General features: G+C 38.4%; 1 protein-coding gene across 2 annotated transcripts in view; it reads left to right on the top strand.

The window, feature by feature from the left end:
• RSPO3 (R-spondin 3) overlaps positions 1-21,245 on the top strand; it is a 93,174-nt gene that overhangs the window by 37,307 nt on the left and 34,622 nt on the right. For both annotated transcript variants that reach the window (XM_070449848.1, XM_020878914.2), the window contains exons 2-4: positions 325-516; positions 2,252-2,398; positions 8,157-8,354. In XM_070449848.1, the coding sequence (XP_070305949.1) occupies positions 325-516; positions 2,252-2,398; positions 8,157-8,354 (537 nt within the window). The remainder of the gene's footprint in view (positions 1-324; positions 517-2,251; positions 2,399-8,156; positions 8,355-21,245) is intronic.

Genomic DNA, 21,245 nt, shown 5'->3' with positions numbered 1-21,245 from the left:
TCTCATCTCTAATCTACTGGGATGCTAGTTCAGTAAGGATACTTCCACTCAATTTATATTGTCTATAAATATTTTGAGGCAGTATATTCTTATTTTTCAAATGCTTGCATTTTTAAAACTTTGAAAGTAAAAACAATGCATGTATGTATTCAAGGGAAACACCAGATCACAGAAAAGAGAGGGAAAAATTTTGAACTCATTCACCCATTACCACCAAATTGCAAGCTAATAAAAGAACTTGTGTATCCTGCCCAGAGAACGTCATTGAACTTCTATATTTATGATTTAACAGTTATTTTTGTCTTTCTACATTTGTCCCCCTAGTGCATCCTAACGTCAGTCAAGGCTGCCAAGGAGGCTGTGCAACGTGTTCAGATTACAATGGATGTTTGTCATGTAAGCCCAAACTATTTTTTGTTCTGGAAAGAATTGGCATGAAGCAGATTGGAGTGTGTCTCTCTTCATGTCCAAGTGGATATTATGGAACTCGATATCCAGATATAAATAAGTGTACAAGTAAGTGCCTAAACAAAATTATGTTTTTATCTCATCCTTGGGGGATGGCATCACTGACTCGATGGACTTGAGTTTGAGCAAGCTCCTGGAGTTGGTGATGGACAGGGAAGCTTGGCATGCTGCAGTCCATGGGGTCGCAAAGAGTCAGACAGGACTGAGCAACTGAACTGAACTGACTGGGGGGACTTTCCGGATATGAAATGGCCTCTAGCATTTTTGTAATATTCAATGTTAAGTAAATAATAGTCTTTACCTGACAATTAGACTAAGTCATACTTGAACTTAGTCCTCAGGGCAGGAAAATTTTCACTACTCTAAAAAATATTCCAGTTTTGAGAGGTGTTTTTTGGTGTTTTTTTTTTTTTCATTGTAAAAAACAAAACTGAGAATGTGGTGATTATTCATTGAACCTGTAGAAAAATATGACAAGCACCAATACCATCTGGGTTCCCACTGCTATCACAGAATCCAAGTATTTAATGACTGAAAGAAGCAATTCAGCTATTCTTGCTTCAAGAAGGATTCCATTACAACAACTGAAATTGACTTATCAGTTGGAATTAAATGTTGGAAACACTCTCAGATCACTTCTCATGTAGACCCTGAAAGTCTTCTCTCCACACTGTAGACCCAGGAACCTTTCAAAACAAGAATTAGCACACCGCACTTCTCTAGCATACACCACATATGGCCCTGCTTTCCTCTCCAAATTCCCTCCTGTGACTGCCCCTCGACCACTTTGCACAAACTTCACTGGCCTGCTTGCAGAATCTTCTCACCTCAAGGATTTTGAAATCATTGTTCTACACTCATTGTCTGGTAGTTTAGAGAGCTCTTTGCCCACACCCTTACTTGGCTGGCTTGCTCCCTTCATTTAAGATGCTACTCAGATGTCATCTTCTGAGAGAGGCATTCCATGACCATCTTATCCAAAATAATCAACCTCTTCCCCTTATCTGTCATTTTTCATATCTTTTTCCTACCTTTTGTGTCTATCTTAATTTTTTTCCAGAACACTTGTCACTCTGGAATAAGTCTGAAACAGACTGCTTAGTTTCAAAGACCACTCTGTTCCATGGTCTTGGCTTAATTACACAATCTTTTTGAGCCATAGTTCCCTTATCTATAAACTGAGAGATCATAGGGGCTACCTCACTGGTTGTTGTAAGGTTTAAATGACTTAATATTGTAAAATATTTATAGCAGTGTGTGACCCATGGTAATCACCATATAAGGGTCAGCTATCATTATTGATCACATCTCCCTTCTTAGAATATAAGCATCATGAAGTAAGACTATCTCTCTTTTGTATGCTATTGTCAACCTGTATCTAGAATGGTGCTTGACACACAGTGGGCAACCAAATATTTGGTGAATGAACAAAGAAATCTCAAGAGCAGCATGAAGGCAATATCATAGTACATTTCATGACAGTTCTAATAAAACATTTTTACTATCGTTTAATATAAGTTGACATGTAGTTTTATATAACATTTTTGTCAAAAATTTTTTCACAAGGCAAGAAGAACAACAATTTTGAAATCAATGACTGATGTACATCAACTAAATGATTGTGGAGGAATCTTGAATTCTGTTTGGCAAAATAGTTTTGAGGCTGTATGTTTAACACACAAGTTGCAGGTGCCAGTGTTGTAAGCATACAGAACTGGACCCACAAAAAATAGTTAACTCACAATAATGGAAGTATATTTCTCTTTTCTTTTTTTGTTTTCAGAATGCAAAGCTGACTGTGATACCTGTTTCAACAAAAATTTCTGCACAAAATGTAAAAGTGGATTTTACTTACACCTTGGAAAGTGCCTTGACAATTGCCCAGAAGGGTTGGAAGCCAATAACCACACCATGGAGTGCGTCAGTATTGGTGAGGACTTAGGAGGTTTGAGAAACATCAGAGCTGATAACCTCAGTCTCCGTGGAAATACTGCTCAGAGTCCTGCCTCACAAGAACCTGAGGGATACCTCTTAGAGGCTCACTCCCTTCTTTACAAAGATAACATCTTAGTGGGCCTTACTCAGCATGTATTACAGTAAATTTAACACCTTGTAGGTGCCCCATTATTTCTTAGGAACTGTCAATAACTCTTTCAACTATTGTGATCATTATAGGCTTATTTTGTTTCATTATTTAATGAAGTTTTACTTAGAGCAATTTATAGGTACACACACATATTTCCATATAAATATATATGTGTGTGTGTGTGTTACAAATTTAATCTTGAACTACATTTCCACCTTAGGTTAAGAGTTTCCACCTAGGTCTAATGTCAACCAGTGACCAAAGTTATTTTCCAAAAGGAGGAAACATATTCTCTGGATCCAGCCCATTAATACTCAGTAAATGGATCAAAGATTTAAAGAACTGGATATGATAAATGCTTTTTTAAAAATCACACTTTTTTCTCTCATACTACTTACTTTGCTGGAATTCTCTGCTTACACAGGTATTCAGAGACAAGAAGAGGATTTTGGACTTACTCAAACTGACAGAAGGACACAGTCCCAGGGTCTGATTAATTGCAGGCTGAGTTTCCTGGAGGGGAGGTTCCTCAGACAAGTTGTTTGTCTAAATAACGGATCACTGTCAGGCTATATTTTCCCTCTTTTAAATGGTGTGCAGCTACTACAGCTACAAGTTTGATGAACAGTTGGGGAGCAGATGCTCAACCAAATGGGGAAACAGCATACTAAATCTCAAAATCCCCTGGGCAAGGGCTGCAAGACTCTTTGATGCTGCAGTGATGTTGGCATATGCACACAAATGTCCCCTTGATTCAGTACAAGATAGTCTCCAGGACACCCCTGGGGTCCCCACAGACAGATCCATTAGAATATAAAATACTGGAGTACTAACTCTAAAGTGGCGCTTTAACCATTTCAGGTCCATATGAGACTTTTGTTTCTAAACAAAGTTTGTGTAAGAATGAAACAAATAGATGATATTTTAAAGATAATTTCAGAAGCATCTGGGAAACAACTTTCCTGAAACGGTGCATGGCTCAATTTGGTTGAGTCTTTATTTTTTTCCCTCTAGTCAATAAAAACAGAAAAATAACTTAGAAATAGAGTAAAAGATACATGAGAAAGCACTTCACATTCATCTCTCTGTAGGTCCTGAGGGCTGATGATTAGAGGTAATAACTTCCAAACTGTGGAGAAAATAGGAAACAGTTCTGTAGAATATTCAAGGACAGAAATTCAGAATGAGTTGCAGAAAGTTAGTGGTGTTGCTCTACCTAGGAAAGGGGTGAATGTTTAGACTTTATCAATTGTAGAAGGGGTAGCATCAGTCCTTCAAAGGCCATTTATCTTAATGCTTATCAGATGGAGCATTTAACATCTGAAACTGTGGCGTTAGCTATTAAAGCTTCCTGGTAATTTATGCAAAGTAATTTAGATAAAGATTGGTAACACAATTAAATTTAAGAAATGTATATATTTTAGAATAGGGGTCAGCCATCTAAAAACCATTGGTGAATCTGACACCTTGAATAAATCGTTGTAAATCAGGGGTCCCCAACTTCTGGGATCTAATGCCTGATGATCTGAAGTGGCACTGATGTAATAATAATAGGAATAAAGTTTAAAAAAATGTTATGCACTTGAATCATCTCAAAACCATCCCCTAACCCCTGGTCCATGGAAAATTTGTCTTTCGTGAAATAGATCCCTGGTGCCAAAAAGGTCGGGGACTGCTGGAATTGACCTCGGACATAGGAATAGGCAAATCAACTGCTTTAGTTCTTGGCTGGCTTTTGTTGCTTGCTTCCTAAGGGATGCCTCCCAATGCATGGTATCTGGCCTACAAGCAGTGTGTTGGCCGTGCCGTGGGTTTGCCTCAGAATTTCATGAAAAATGGTGACCTGCTTGATGACCACAAAGAACTGTTAAAGGCTGTTCCTTTAACAAATCTGAAAACTAGAACCCAGTGAGCTGAAACAGTGATCCCAGGGACACAATGTGAGTTATTGTCAGTGCTATAATTAGTACCTCGACTCTAGCTCTCTAGAACAGAGGTTGAAGGATGTTTCTCTCCCTTTGCTAAAATCTATACCGTATGACTGTGTCTTATCCAGATTTTAAATTGAGAGAGCATGTCATAAACTGAGAAAACACTGCCCTCATACAGAGCTAGGGTGAAAGACTGAACGTCATAACATATCCACTTCTCATGGTTTGCAGGTCAAATTAAGCAAAAGTGTCAAATGAACCCAACTTTTTAGTAGACCTGTTACTTCCACTTTGTGCTCCAAATATTTGTCTCCTTTCTGCACTGCTATTCTGCCATTGTCATTGCTCTTCTTAGAGAGCTGGTGTTAAGTAGTCATAGAAGGAAAGTACCTAGCTCCAAACAGTGAGTAGCGAAGTATATGGCCTTGCTACATTCCCTCTGGAGCTAGGCAGTCAGACAACAAGAATGAGAAGTGAATAATGTTGTAAGACCATTACTAGTGAAACATTCAATTGGACTTTTCTCCATTTCAAGAATTCCTTTTACAGCATTCCAGGCTGATGATCAACCACATCATGACCACTTCCGGGGATGAGAAGCTAATTACATTTTTGAGACACTTGTTTCACTAGTGAACAGTTAAACGTTTCCAATGTTAAGATTATTCTTAATGCAGAAGATAGAAGAAAGGCAGAGTTGAGCAGTTCTGTTTTTTTCCTTAATTACCTCTTAACCAAATCGTGCCCCAGACCTACACTGTTCATTTAATAACCTGTTCAGTTCAGTTCAGTCGCTCAGTCGTGTCCGACTCTTTGCAACCCCATGAATCGCAGCACGCCAGGCCTCCCGTAATGACCTGAATATTACTTAAATCACCCTTTTTGTTGTCTTTACATGTTCAACAAAGTTGCCATTTTTTTCTAAAAATATTTTTTTGCACACAAACATTAAAGGCTCATTTCTTCTTCTCTCAATACTTTTTAACTATCTTGTCATGTTAGAGCCCTTTATCGTCTGAACTCATTTGTTTTGAATATTTTTCCTCCTCCTTTTTCAATGGAATAATATAAGGTTGTCAGTAAAATTTCATTTTTAGAACCATTCATCATCTGACTGAAGCTACCTATGTTGTAATTTTTTAAAATCTGTTTCTCTGAAGTCTAGATATGCTTTTTCCTAGAGCATCTTTGCTCTTATAAAAAAGCACTAAAATTGGGTCATTTCCACATCATATAATTTTTTTTCTAATTTAGTACTCATAGTTCTGGCATTAAATAAATACCGGACAAAGTTACAGCTCACAAACTGGATTTTTTTTTCCATTTACTTTCTTGGAGTTATTTTTATTGGTGTGTACTAAAGCTCCCCTACGTTTTAATGACTAATATTGGGATCAGAGATATGACCTTAACTGGCAAGAGATTATGATGTCATTAAGTGATCTGGTTGCTCTATTCTCTAGCCAGTATTGTAACAGTATAGCTGAGCATGAAGACTCTTTTGAAAGTGGCTCAATAAAATTCATTTAAGTTCGTAGAAACTTAAATTCACACCCATTTCCACTCATCTCTGTTGCACTCAGATACCTGAAAGTGACTGAAAAAAGCATGTGGGGAAAAAAATGTATTATGAAAGGTTTTAAATTTCTAAAACATTTAAGTTACATTTTTTGAGATTGTATGAAAAATGGTATTCTGCTCTGAAATAAGGGTTCTTTACATAAGAAGCCAGCAAAAAAGGTTACTGGGAATTTGTTTTTGTAGAAAGAGAGTCTCATATCATCTGAAAGGGTTACTGTTGCAAGTCATTCAGTTGTTGTAAGTCAAGAAGTTTTATGAACATAAATATAAGAATATAACCTTGCAGGTACATATTTTTATAAGTGTAAAGATCTGTTATAGGAAAGACCGTGGAAAGCCAAGATTGAAAAGATTGATACATACAGAAAAAGGGAAAAAATTCTACAAAAGAAGCTTTAGAAAAGGATATTAATTCATCCTAGAAACAAGCCAGACAAGTGAATTCTAGAAGCAGTTAATCAGCTGAAATTGACCTGGAATTCACTTAAAATAGACATTGCTATGCCTGATCTATACCAATTAATAATTGGCAATATTACGGTACCCAACAGCACATGAAGCAGCAAAGGCAGTGAGTTGTAGGCCAAAGACCTGGATTCATCTTTTGCTTAACCATTGTCTCGTACAGAAGTTCTCAAACTGTGTTCTCAGTACCTGCAAATCTGTATCGCTTGTATCATAAAAAATGCAAATCCCAGGTCCCACCCAAGGCAATTGAATCAGAAACTCAGGGTTGGGACAGCTCCAACATTGTTTTAGCAAGCCCTCACTGAAGGTGATCCTGTTGCACAGTGAACCTTGAGAATCAATTCTTGAGAATGACTAACCTAGCAAGCTATGGTCAGTCAGTTCAGTTCAGTTGCTCAGCCATGTCTGACTCTGTGACCCCATGGAGTGCAGCATGCCAGGCTTCCCTGTCCTTCACCAACTACCGGAGCTTGCTCAAACTCAATGTCCATCTAGTCGGTGATGCCATCCAACCGTCTAATCCTTTGTCGTCCCCTTTTCCTCCTGCCTTCAATCTTTCTCAGCATCAGGGTCTTTTCTAAGTAGTCAGTTCTTCTCATCAGGTGGCCAAAGTATTGGAGTTTCAGCTTCAGCATCAGTCCTTCCAATGAATATTCAGGGTTGATTTCCTTTAGGATTGACTGGTTTGATCTCCTTGCAGTCCAAGGGACTCTCAAGAGTTTTCTGCAACATCACAGTTCAAAAGCATCAATTCGTTGGTGCTCAGCTTTCTTTATAGTCCAACTCTCACATTCATACATGACTACTGAAAAAAACCATAGCTTTGACTAGACCAACATTTGTTGGCAAAGTAATGTCTCTGCTTTTTAATTCGCTTTCTAGGTTGATCATAGCTTTTCTTCCAAGAAGCAAGTGTCTTTTAATTTCTTGGCTGCAATCTTCATCTGGTCAGGATCAATCAATAGTCTTAGCAGAGCTTCCCTGGTTGCTCGGTTGTAAAGAATCTTCCTGCCAATGCAGGAGATGCAAATTTGATCCCTGATCCAGGAAGATCCCGTGTACCACGGAGCAACTAAACCCATGTGTCACAACTATTGAGCCTGTACCCTAGAGCCGGGAGCTGCAATCACTGAGTCCTTGTGCCACAACTACGGAAGCCCATGTGCCCTTAGAGCCCATGCTCCACAACAAGAGAAGTCACTCCAATGAGAAGCCCATGCACCACAACTAGAGTAGCTCCAGCTCACTGAATCAAGAGAAAGCCCCCAAGCATCAATGAAGACCCAGCATAGCCATAAACAAATAAATAAATTGTAGCGGTGCTTTAGAAATTATAAAGCATTGGTTACTCATGAGTAATTACACTAATGCCTGAGTTAAAATCTACAGTGAAAAGTAAACCCAGTGCAAGAGTGAGTTTACCTGATAATAGGATTAAAAAGGGGGAAAACATTCAATTCCTGCCTTTCCATTTTCCCTTAAGTCATCTTGCCCAATTTCGTTCTGCAGGATTTCTGCTCAGAATTTGGGCAAGTACTGATGGAAGCAAGCCGTTTTGTTTATTTAACAATTGTGAAACTGTGTGTGAGTGAACTGGGGCTGTTTCTGGTGTTCTGTTTCAGTGCACTGTGAGGCCAGTGAGTGGAGCCCTTGGAGTCCATGCTCGAAGAAAGGAAAAACATGCGGCTTCAAAAGAGGAACTGAAACACGGGTCCGAGAAATAACACAGCATCCGTCAGCAAAGGGTAACCTGTGTCCCCCCACCAGTGAGTCAAGGAAGTGTACAGTCCAGAGGAAGAAGTGTCCGAAGGGAGAACGAGGTACGGTCATACTAACAACAGGTGCTCGGTTGGATCCACATGGTTTGATGCAAATTTCACTGTGTTTTAGGAAACACTTAGTATGATCACTCATGTCTAAAAAAGTCTAAAATGTGTACCAAAGAATATGTTGGTTGTAAAGTACAGAATCTTGAGGTGGTGATTCTTAAAAATGGAGCTTGTTATCAGAACTTTACACACAAGTGTGCTAAATGAATCCTGGAGAAGGAGCTGCATTATAATGCATCTATGTCTGTATCTTCCTTTGGGCCATTATCTTTCCTATCATGCACCTTCCTAGTACCTGGAAAACTCATGGGAAGCCTCAGAAATGCAAAGTCTAACAGCATTTGGTACACACATGAGAATGGTAAATACCAGCCATCAACTTACTGCTTTTTTCATTTCCTACAAATTAAAATAGTGCAATTAGGTGTTAAGCTTTTATAGCAAAACATGTTTTAAAAGTTATATATTTTATTAGCGTAATACAAGCATTAATGACAATTTATCTCCAGATTTTTTTCATATTACACTAACTTTATATATCAGATTATAGAACCTACCAAACCAATATTAAATAACTCTGTGTAAGGGCTTGTTCTGAAGTCTTGTTAGGGCCAAAGAAAACTCATTTATCATTTAATGTGATGCTTTCTGGTGATTAAACATCTATCTAGAAGATTTGCAGTTATTGACTTAAAATATAATTTTTCCATCTTTCTTTCTTATCCCCAGCACCACTGCCTACAAATATGCTATGTACCTATTGGTAGTAATCTGCTGAGTATATAAATGATTCTTTCAATTAATTAATTGAAAAAATTAATGCAGCCAGGCTACAGCTTTGCTGACTCTATAATTGAACTTCCTTTGCTTATTTCATTCATTCATCATTTTATTGAATTTTTACTTTATAGCCACATGTAGTGCTAAGCACTTGGGATTCTCAACTAAATAGGGTACCACCTCTATTCTGAAGTTACACTCAGAGTCCAGTGGAGGGTTAAGATAAGTTTAAGCAGATAATCATAGTATCACATATGAAGGGAGACTTGGTGTTGGAAAAAACTCAATGGAAACACAGAAGAGAGTCCTGTGAAACTTTAACTTTGCTCATGCAAAAAAGAACTTGGGTCACCCATCCTCAGCAGTATCTTCACTGTATCAAAAGACCAAGCTGACCAGCATCAGGATGGTGCAGCCTGCCATGGCCATTAGTAATCAAGTAGTTAATGTGACAAACTTCTTGAATACGTGGATTATTTTAAAGGAAATTTCAAACTTTTGTAAATTTATAGGAGGGTTTGATTAAAATTAAGTTTAAGGAATGAAAGTTGGCTAGTGAAAAAGGTCTTTCTGACATTTGTTACCAATTAATTTAAAACATCTTAGATTTTAAAAGTTGGATTTGGAAATCAAATATTTCATCACTCTTACTTGTTGGTAAGCTCCCATAGCCGTACATTTACTTATGTTTACTAAATTTTCTTGAAATTTAATGATTCACAGGTGGTCTTTGTTCATATTACTCTTTCCACAAAGATTCTACATTACTAATCAGTATTTAGTGTACTTTGCTTTTAAAATATAAGTAAAGAAAATCTCATCCAATGGATAAATTATGATACTAATTACATTTTATTTCTTTTTTTGAGAAAGTAGTCTTCTAATATATTTTGCTAGCACTGACTTAAACATTAACATTGAAAAATGTTAGGTTTTAGACTAGCAGCAAGTAAAATAAATGCCATTAAGAAGTTTAAAATAATAACCTGTAACATAAGCTTGACTTAAAGTTTCTTTCTGGTCTTTTTCTTCCCTTCTAAGTAGGATACAATGACATTTTATGTTTACAATGAGAACTTTATACAACTAGAAAATTTTAGGCGCTTTATTCTTTTCCAAATTTGATAATCAATAGACTACCGAGTAGAAAGTGTGGATTACATGTATAATTACTTTCGAGGTTCAATTCCATTTTTAATTTTCACTCATCTTTTTATGTGTCTGTCAAAAGTATTTTCTCAAGTAGCCTATCTAGAAATTTAAGATAGGAAGGAAACCACTTTTCTCTTCTTTCCTTAACTTCTCTAATCTATTGATTTTCTTAACTTCTCTTAATAATAACTCAAACATCAAATAAATATCTATTTGAATATGAAGAAACCAAATAGAAAAGTAATTATGACTTCTGAACTTGCCACTCTAGCAAATATCACATCAAAATCATACTACTACCCAGACTCTTCTCATTTATATTGTATATCTCAGAGCTATACAATAAAGTGATAAATATAAACACAATAAAGTGATGATGATAAGATTTTTCCTACCACTAGAATAGCTGTTACTTGAGCTGCACCTAAATGCTTGTAGATTTATAAAATAACATCTTTTAGGTTCATGGCTGAGCATTTCCGTATGAGTAAGCTAAAAGATAAGATTTTATAAAACAAAATTTAGCCTGAAAATCTTGAATTTAAATTTACATCTATCATCCCTGCCTAAGAGGCTAACAATAGACAGAGGTAGATAATTCTTATTTGGAAAAGGTATGGAGCATGTGTTCAAGATTTTTTCTGCTGTGTTGTAATTGCCAAAGGCAAGGTCTCCAGGGAAGAATGATAAGATCCAGAAATGACTTTTCAAAATGTACACAAAGAAGAAGCTGAATTAAGAGGAACTAGATTTTAGTCACGGAATGGATTACTCTGGTTGTGAGATGGATATTTATACACATGAAATTTTCACACATACATATGAAAAATTGGTTGCAAAATCTTACACATACACACATTTTTCTTACTGATATTCTTCTCATGCTTAGAATAATTATCATAAATTAATCCAAGGCAATAAATGTCTTTTCTGTAGCCCCAAATCTAAACTTTTCTCTGATATACTACTTGCTTGCATATTTAAGATTGTTTCCTTTTACCTGACATGCAGCCTTTTAATCACTCTTAACTTCTCCATCAATTATAATCTTTTATAAGAAGTTATTACCGTTGCAATAGTTTCTAGTTGAGTCTATCTCAACTGAATTATATATATCTGAAATGTCACAGATATGTAACATGTATTTTAAGAGATTATGAAGGCTAACACATATGCTAGTATCACATATGCCTTAAAACAATATATTTGAAATAGAAATAAGCAAGGAGAAAATGCACTTTTAATGATTTCCAAATTATGCTTATTAATTTTTGATATATTGGTTATAACCATCTTAGATAAGGGGAAGTGAAGCAGAGCAGGGAAGTATATATATGTTTGCATTTGCAAAAGAGTGAATTTTTTGTTTGTTTGGAGTGGAAGGTAGATGCAAAGAAGAGATCACCAAAATGTTTCCCATTCATATATAGATTCCTTTAATTAACTGAAGAGAGTTTCCGATAGATACTGGGTTTTGAACAAATTTACAAAGAATGAAAGAAGTTTTGTCCTTTGGTGAATTGCATGAATAAGATCCTAATTAATTACATGTAGTACACTGTCTTGGGATAGAAAGGAGAGAGAAGAACAGAGTTATGGAAAAAATGGGGACAGGGTCTACTTTCTTGGTGTAAAGAAAGAAATAGCACCCTTCTTGGCAGAGAAGGAGAAAAGGAACCCGTTAAAATATAAATAAGTGAAAATATCCAGACATTTCCAGGGAAGAAATAAGCACAGGAATTATTGCATTATTTGAACGTACTGTAGGTCACCTTATGTGCCTTCCCAAAATTAAGTCCAGTTGTAAAATTCTACTAGATTTTACATAGAAGAAAAGTGTTGTATGTTAACTTACAAACCATTATTAATCACGTTTTTAAATACCAGTATTATACACATGCATTATATTTATCATGAGCGCTATATTTAAAATTAGAGCAAATTTAGTTTTTTTAAAAAGGAAGCAAATAAAAAGTGAATCTACTTTGTTCCCAGGTTTGCACCTCTGTCCTCTGGTTTACTTCTTAAAATATTTGTAACAACCACTCCAGTGATGAAGAGTTGGAGTTTTCTACAGGAAGGATTCATATTAAAAATTTATTCAAATTCAAAACAAGACATTTAGCCAAAATTTTTGGAACCGTTCTCAAAATCCAAATAGAAGGCTTCATTAGCTCAAAATTGTAGGATGCCAACTGGCTTAGAGAATTTCGATGATGTCCTCTCACCACCTTCCCCTCGTGGAGGAAGACCAGCTGGCCTGCAGACACTCCTCCTGTGTAAGCATTGGAGGGTGGGTGCGCTCTGCGCTTTCCCTGCACACAGTCGGTACACTGGCCCTTTGACATGTCAGAGAAAATTCCACAAAGTAGAGAGGTGAGATAAGGATGGCATTAAAGACTGGATTACAGCCAGTCGTGAGTCTGCTCCCCAGTGTATACATCTTCTTGTCAGAGTTAGAGGGGGAGGATGCTACAGGCATCTAGGGGTAAGGCTGCTAAATATCTTACAATGCACAAGACAGCCCCCCCACATCAAAAATTATTTGCCAGTTTAGTCCATCCTAAAGGAGATCAGTCCTGGGTGTTCATTGGAAGGACTGATGCTGAAGCTGAAACTCCAATACTTTGGCCACCTGATGCGAAGAGCTGACTCATTGGAAAAGACCCTGATGCTGGGAAAGATTGAGGGCAGGAGGAGAGGGGGATGACAGAGGATGAGATGGTTGGATGGCATCACTGACTCGATGGACATGGGTTTGGGTAGACTCCGGGAGTTGGCGATGGACAGGGAGGCCTGGCGTGCTGCGGTTCATGGGGTCACAAAGAGTCAGACACGACTGAGTGACGGAACTGAACTGTGCCAAAGAGGAGAAACCCTGGGGTAAACTCAACAGTTTCTCTTTGTGATCCTTCTTTAGGGTCTAGTCAGCCCCTTACCTGAATGGTTTTTTGTTGAGATTCTGTGAAGAACCAATGTAAGTTTTCATTCAACCAAGGCAAGGTTTCATTGCCACCAATGGAAACCTGTGCACGATGCAAACCTTTGGTAACAAGAACAATTTGGTGGAACAGAGGGGAAATTTTTGCCACCCAATTTCCCTGGTGGCTCAGACCATAAAGAATCTGCCTGCAATGCAGAAGAGCCAGGTTCAATCCCTGGATTTCGAAGATCCCCTGGAGAAGGAAATGGCAACCCACTTTAGTATTCTTGCCTGGACAATTCCAGGGACAGAGGAGCCTGGTGGGCTACAAGTCCATGGGATTGCAAAGAGTCAGACACAACTGAGCGACTTTCACTTTGAATTGAAAATATTCCAGTACCATACAAAAATATTTAGCTATGTTTAAAGCCTCTAAGAAAAGTAATCTATTGCAAATATATAATGCCTTCACTCTGAGATATGGTCCTTAATATAAATGTGTGGCCTTTCTCTTAAAGGCTAAACCCGGCTTTTCATTTAATGTCCCCAGTGGAGATGCCTGTCATGTGTTTGGTAAATGTTTAGCTCATTTTTTTTTTTTTTTGGCTGTACTGGGTCTTTGTTGCTACGCACGCTTTCTCTCATTGTGGCAGGCGGGGGCTACCGTTTGCAGTGCACTGGCTTCCGGCTGTGGCGGTTTCTCTCTTTGCGGAGAACAAGCCCTAGGTGCGCAGACTTCAGTGGTGGCAGCATGTGTGCTCAGGAGTTCCAGCTCTGTCGTTGTGATGCGTGAGCTCAGGTGCCCCAAGGCATGTGGGATCCTCCCAACCCAGGGGTCAAACTCGCGTCCTCTGCACTGGCAGGAGGATTCCCAACCACCGGACCACCAGTAAAGCCCCATCGCTCTCTCTTCACCAAGACCAATTATGTGATATAGTCATCTCTGTTTCTCAATACTTTCCTGTCTATTCGGTTAAACCATATGCAACTGCCATTTTCTTGCTTATAAATGTGTGTGTGTTAGTTGTGTCTGACTTTGCAACCCCGTGGACGGTAGCCCACCAGGCTTCTCTGTCCATGGGCTTCTCCAGGCAAGAATACTGGAGTGGGTTGCCATTTCCTTTTCCAGGGGATCTTCCAGACCCAGGGATCAAACCCTGGTCTCCTGCATGGGAGGCAGATTCTTTACCATCTAAGCCACCAGGGACTAGCTCGTACTTTGCTTGTCAATAGTCAAATATTAACAATTTCATGGGCTTCCCTAGCGGTTCAGCTGGTAAAGAATCTGCCTGCAATGCAGGAGACCTGGGTTCAATTCCCAGTTGGGAAGATCCCCTGGAGAAGGAAATGGCAACTCACTCCAGTATTCCTGCCTGGAGAATTCCATGGACAGAGGAGCCAGGCAGGCTGCAGTCCATGGGATCACAAAGAATCAGACCTGACTGTGTGACTTCCACTTTCACTAGAGTTCAAACTAATACTTCAAAATTTTATCTCTAAATTCTGTAAATACTCAAACGAGACATAGAGTACCATCGTTACTGACTAAAAGATTACAGTTTGTAAATGCTATCACCAAATACAAATTTGGGGCTTTTAATATTAATACAGGTGTGCTGCTGTTACTGATCTCTAAAGACCACATAAAAACATGGCTCATCTTCTAGTCCATTTCAGTCACGTTCACTCATGGCCTATGCACTGATTTATTTGATTATGTATTTTTTCCTTCACTATGTCACTCAACTCTTACTCCTCTCTTTCCTGCCAATTCCAACTTAATCTTTGAAACATTAAATCAGCTTGCAAATTCCACAGCTATGTGTCCAAATTTATTATCCATATGGTTAAAAGAGTGTTATTGATTGCATCTGTGATAGGCCCCTGCTTCTCTCATGAATTCCTCTGACATTGACATTACAATGGCAGGATCTTTGCAGGCATTCTCTATTGCCCAGGTTTGTGGGTTGAAGAGCATGCTAAGACCTTTTATATGTGTACAGTTTACTCCCCTCTGTAATTATGGAACTGAAGGGTCACATCCAGCACCTAGATAGATTTTGGAAAAAAGTTAAATGACAGTTATTAGATTTCTTGCTTTGAACACACTTTATAATGTCATTGTATGTTCTTAAACTTCTGTTAATGAAAAAGTTCTGTAGAAGATGCCTTTCATTTCATGTTTTGCAATCCCAGGTACTATACTGGTTCTTATAATTTAGCCAGTAGTTATTATCTCATTAAAATTAATGCCAAGTTTGTACCATTCCATTTTTGTAGGTTCTCTTAAGATTTGAGGGCTATTCACAATGGACATTATTCACAGTGTGAAATACTTAAGTATTACTATTATCTGTGCAGTCTCTGCTGATAGAAGAATCATTTTTAGGCTTCACCAGTGTGTTGGTACATACACTACAGCATCTCTATTCTAAAATTATTTTTACAATAAATCTTTATAACAAATTATTTTTTGCAAATGCCTGTATTTTCTGAGGTTTCCTTTTTTTTTTTTTTCATGAATATCTAATGCTTTCAATCCATTGGAATGTGTAACATAGTGCACATTGGTCAGGATGTTGAATCAACTAGTGGCGATAGTATACAAAGCCTTCTTCAGCCCCTAACCAAGCAATGATCTTGCCATTGTTTACATCCTGTGCATTGGGATGAAACTGTTGCAGTTAGCTTTTGCTGCATAAGAAATAGCCCCCAAACATACAGGTTTAAAACAATAAATGTGGATGGGCAATGTGGGCTGGGATCCACTGTGCAATTCTGGCTGGTTCCCTAATGTGGTAGACTAGTTGAGGACAGAGGAAACTGTTATTTCTATCATCCTCAAGGTGGCCAGGAATTCTATAATGTTCTAAGAGGATGAAAAGCAGTCCTATTGAGCATGTGCTGAGAACTGGCATAATTTTATTTCCACCATGTTTTGTTAGTCTATGCAAGTTACAAGGCCAGTCCTAATTCAAGAGTTAAAGAAATAGATCTCCCCTCTTGCAGGGAGAAGCCCCCAGAGTTACTTTGCTATTTGCTCTGCATATACAGGGATGAATGCAGAACTGTAACCGTTTTTTTCCATCTACCACAGAGGTCATTCTCTTGTTTGTAGTTAGATGAGTGTGACCGCGCTTTTATTCAGCATTCTCTTTCTGTCTAAGGTAATGTCTCTTCCTTTGTAAAAACACAGTCAGCGGTTGATACAGGCGATAGTGTATAGGAGATTATTTCTATTGTACTTTCCAATTTGTAAAGGGAAGAGTAGGAATATTAATAATAATTTTTTAAAAAGCCAGTCAAGAAACCCTCACACACTCAACAAATATCTGTTAAAACACCAGCTTTATGCTAGGCACTTTAAGGTGCTGAAGACATATTGGGTTAGCCAAAACGTTCATTCACATTTTTCCACACCCTCTTACAGAAAAACCCGAACGAACGTTTTGGCCAACCCAATAGCAGTGCACAGGAAAGACAGAAGTCCCGGCTACCATGAATCTCTTTTTCTAACTATTAGTGTGTTTATGCGTGTGTGCTAAATCGCTTCAGTCGTGTCCTACTCTTTGCGACCCCATGGACTATAGCCTGCCAGGCTCCTCTGCCCATGGAACTCTCCAGGCAACAATACCGGAGTGGGTTGCCAGTTCCTCCTCCAGGGGATCTTCCCACCCAGGGATCAAACCCATGTCTCTTCTGTTTCCTCCACAGGAAGATAGGGGGTTCTTTACCACTGAACCACTGGGAAAGCCCGTCGTGGTTTATATCGGGCCACAGAGCAAAGACCATCAATGATCAGCTCGCTTGTAGCATCCACTTGTGTGGACAGTTTTCACAGTGATTTGTTCTGTCAGTAGCTGCAGTTTCATTAGTTTGTGTTTACAAAAACATTTGTTTATGCTGGCAAAAACCAACTCTCTCTCCTGCTTTTCTTTTTGGTCTCCAGGCAAATCTTTTTCTCTGTGACCACCATGCCGATGTGCTAATGTGTGTTTGTGAGATGACTGAGTAGGGTTAAAGGTACAGCTTGTAGCTGTGGAACAGAGCTGAGTTAATGGGCCCTTTGGAGAAATGACCCTGAGACCTTGGCTTCATGTGCAGCCTGTTCCAGCCAGCTGAGATCCCTGCCAGTGAAGAGGGTTCCCTAGAGAGAGCCTCAGAGAGCATCAGCATAAATTTAAATTCTGGACCCCCAAGGATAGTTTCCAAAAGGGCCTTCTTGTCCTTTGCTAATTACAAAGTAAACGTTTCTCCAGCAAAAAAGACACTTCCTCCTTTCATGTTCCTGTCCTCCTTCCCACCTCCCAAACACAGTCACTCCTTGAAACTGCTGGTGTTGCTGAAACCTCTTTGGCAAAGAAATCACCTTACATTTGAAGGCACAAAAGAATTATTCTTTCCTTAGATCATTATCTTGTTCCCTTTTTTTATCTACTCCAGCAACTTCTTCATAGAAGCATTATAGATTAACTTTGTAGATTGTTAACAGCCTGACAGAAAAGACTAGTTACCTCCATCCACCCACCTCCCAAGAAGCCAATACAACCGAAGTTACAACACCAAGCCAATACAACCAGGTTACAATGAAATTCCCTGACCTCATTGAAACAGAAACATTCTCAAACTTGTTTGCATTAAAACCCTATCATTTTTAGCATCATGAAATGGAAAGATCGCTTGAATGGTTTCACTCTCATACATTGCTGTCAAAGCAGACCCCAAATAGATTACGGTGTACTTTTGTACTAAAGGGCAAACCCAAGCATAAAATTTCTAGTGCAGTGGCTGGCACCGGTGGGCTATTGTCAGTAATAGGTGCAAAATGAGTAGAAATTCTTCAAAACCCATTATTCTACTAAGTTTCTGCTGTCTTTCACATGAACTTCACTTTTATTTTCTATTCGATTTGTTTTTTCCTTTTGCTTAAAGCACCTCATTCTTCATGTCCTAAATCGGAAATGTTTTCTATCACTTTTCTTACTGTTTTTAAGTTTCTTTAAAAGATTATTTGCAAATGTTGTAATTATTAACAGTAAAACAGTTTATGTCAGAGTATTTCTCCTTCATTGATAGTCCTTTATTACCGAGCTCACTGTTACCCTCTGTGTATTCACTAGGATATTTAAAAATGACAGATTTCAAATTACCTTAAGCAGAAAGGAACCTATTGGCTGAAAACACAGCTTGCTCTGAGTACTCAAATGATATCAATGGATACATCTTCTTTCCTCCTTCTTGCCATTTCAGATCATCCTGCCTCTGTTTGTGTTTGTTTATTGGCATTGTTCTCCCCTGCTACAGGGAGACTGTCTCTACTCACAGGGAAAGCTTGGCTGGGGACGCCCTAACTCTGCATCCAGGTTGCTCTCAGTCCAAAAGGATAGTAAGCTCTCTCTTTCAGAGTCCATTCATCCAGTCACATGGAAGATGCAAATTGACCCTGCTTGACTCATGTGTCTGCCCTTGAACCCTTCGCTGTGGCAGAGGAAATGGAGTGCTTGATTGGTCTGCCTCAGTCGCATGCCCACTGCTGAAGCCAGGGGACACACGGGCCATTTTGAGTGGCAGTTCTATGTAGGAATAAGAGTGCTAGGCTGAAGAAACAACAGATGCACATGATACTCTTTCAAAAAAACAAAAAGCTCAAAATTAAGCTTTTTACTCTTCTATAGGGTAAAAAAAAAAAATATTAGTCGCTCAGCCATGTCTGACTCTTTGCAACCCAATAGATCATAGCCCTCCAGGCTCCTCTGCCCATGAAATTCCTCCAGGCAAGAATACTGGAGTGGGTAGCCATTCCCTTCTCCAAGGGATCTTCCTGACATAGGGATCAAACCCAGATCTCTTGCACTGCAGGCAGATTCTTAACCTTCTGAGCAACCACAGAATCCCAAAATTAAAAAGCTTGTACTCTTCTACAGGATAATCTTTATCCAATATTATTTATGGAAAAAAAATGTTTAAGTAAGAAAGTGTAACCAAAGCTTTACTTCATCTGTTTGAGACTAGACAGGCGTGTCCAGCATAATGCTAATATTTTAACTGATTTTTTTCCTGATTTTTCTGATTTGCTGTAAACCTTTCTTTGTGAGTAAATGGGCTCTCAAATGAATAGAAATAGAATCCACTCTTCATATGAATGGTTTCTGGGATTGATTTGTGCAGGCTAAAGTAAAGACATGTCCATTTCCATTTCTAGCAGCTGAGCGTTCTGTGTGAAATGTACCAGTGTGGGTAATGACCTTTTGCTTGATTATGCACCAGGCCACTGGAACTTTAAGATTAACTCAAAGCTAATTACTGAACTCTTGTGTTTATACTGTGTATACACCACCCGGTCATAACTCTATCCTTTGTGAGCCCAAGCTGCCGTAATTGAAAAATATGTTTTGTAAAAGCTTGTTTTGTTTATTTGTTGTTTCTGCTGGAAAAGCCAACTTTTGTAATTTTTGTAAGAGATCAAATTTAGGAAATGGTTTGTGAACAGAGGCCAATTATGTTTACTATCTCAATGTAAAATGTACATTTTTTTTTTTTTTAAATGTACATTTTTAAATGAGATATCCCTTTTACTCTTGTCTTATGTGAAAACTAATGTCTGGAAACACGGTGGCACTCATTTTTCATTAATATTTTTTAATTAACCAATTTTTTATTTACTTTTGGCTACCCTGGGTCTTCATTGCTGCAGGCGGGCTTTCTCTAGTTGCAGAGACTGGGGGTTACTCTCTAGTGATGCGTGGGCTTCTCATTGCAGTGGCTTCTCTTGTTAAAGAACACAGGCTCTCGGTGCACAGGCTTCAGTAGCTGCAGTTCATGGGCTCTAAAGTTCAGGCTCAGTAATTGCGGTGTACAGACTTAGTTGCCCAGCAACAAGTGGTATCTTCCCAGGCCAGGGATTGAACCTGTGTCCCCTGCCTTGGCAGGCAGATAGTTAACCAATGGGCCACCAGGAAATACCTCACTGATCTTTTTCTTTTAAATAATATCACATTTTAGGCAAGGAAATATCAGTATACTGAATTCACACTTGGAAAATATAAGTAATTGCTAATTCCAAAAATGAGTCATAGAAATGTATACATATCTAATTAGTTACAACCTGTGAACAAAAGGTATTATCCTAGTTTATAGGAGAATGCTAATTAGATAGCTAATTATTTTTTATGGACTGTAGACATGTGAAATAGTGAAATATTCCTCAAGGTAATAAGTACAAACTGTTAATCTCTGATATTATGCTCCTCTGGTTTCCAAACAACACTAAACTCATACAGGACTCTTGTTTTGTTTCAGATTGGTTTGTTTCAATAGTTAAGATGCAGTTGACTAAAGTACTTTTTGGACAAACTGGTGGTGGATGCACACTTGTCCAGTTTTTCTAATTTTTCTTTGAAATGTGTGGAAGAAGGGAGCTTTTCTCTTTACTTCCTCTCCCTAGGACCTTTGGCTTTCTCCCATCTTTCAGGCCCTTAGTGTCCCTTCTCTTGCTTTGAATCCTGCCTCATCACCCTTTCCTTCCATTCATGCAGGTTTCCTCCATTTGCAAAGGATTATCTGTTCATAGTCATAATTTCTTCTTGTGTTCACAGTTGTTAAAGTAGTTTAATACATGCAGTGTCAGCCTACTTAAATAAAAGAGCGCTGAACTAGTTTGACAACCAAAACATCTCAGTTCAGCTCTGGATTTGCTGATTCTTTATTGCCTTTGGTTAATTTTCACAAAAGGATTATTTTTAATGACAGTAATTGTGTACATGCTATGGCATGTATAGATACCAGAATGGCATACTACCAATATACCATAATAGTACACATAGATAGCAAAATGTTTTCCTCTTTTTTGCTCTTACTACTACAACAAAAATCTCTATAGTGTTAATGAACTGATGCACTCGTTTTCTACCAGAGGTTAAAGAGATGGTCATTTCAGTTCAGTTGCTCAGTCGTGTCCCACTCTTTGCGACCCCATAGACTGCAGCACATCAGGTTTCCCTGTCTATCACCAACTCCTGGAGCTTACT

The sequence above is a fragment of the Odocoileus virginianus genome, chromosome 19 (genome assembly GCF_023699985.2).
Source record: "Odocoileus virginianus isolate 20LAN1187 ecotype Illinois chromosome 19, Ovbor_1.2, whole genome shotgun sequence".
NCBI classification, from domain to species: Eukaryota; Metazoa; Chordata; class Mammalia; order Artiodactyla; family Cervidae; genus Odocoileus; species Odocoileus virginianus.
This window is presented reverse-complemented; position numbering and strand designations above follow the sequence as displayed.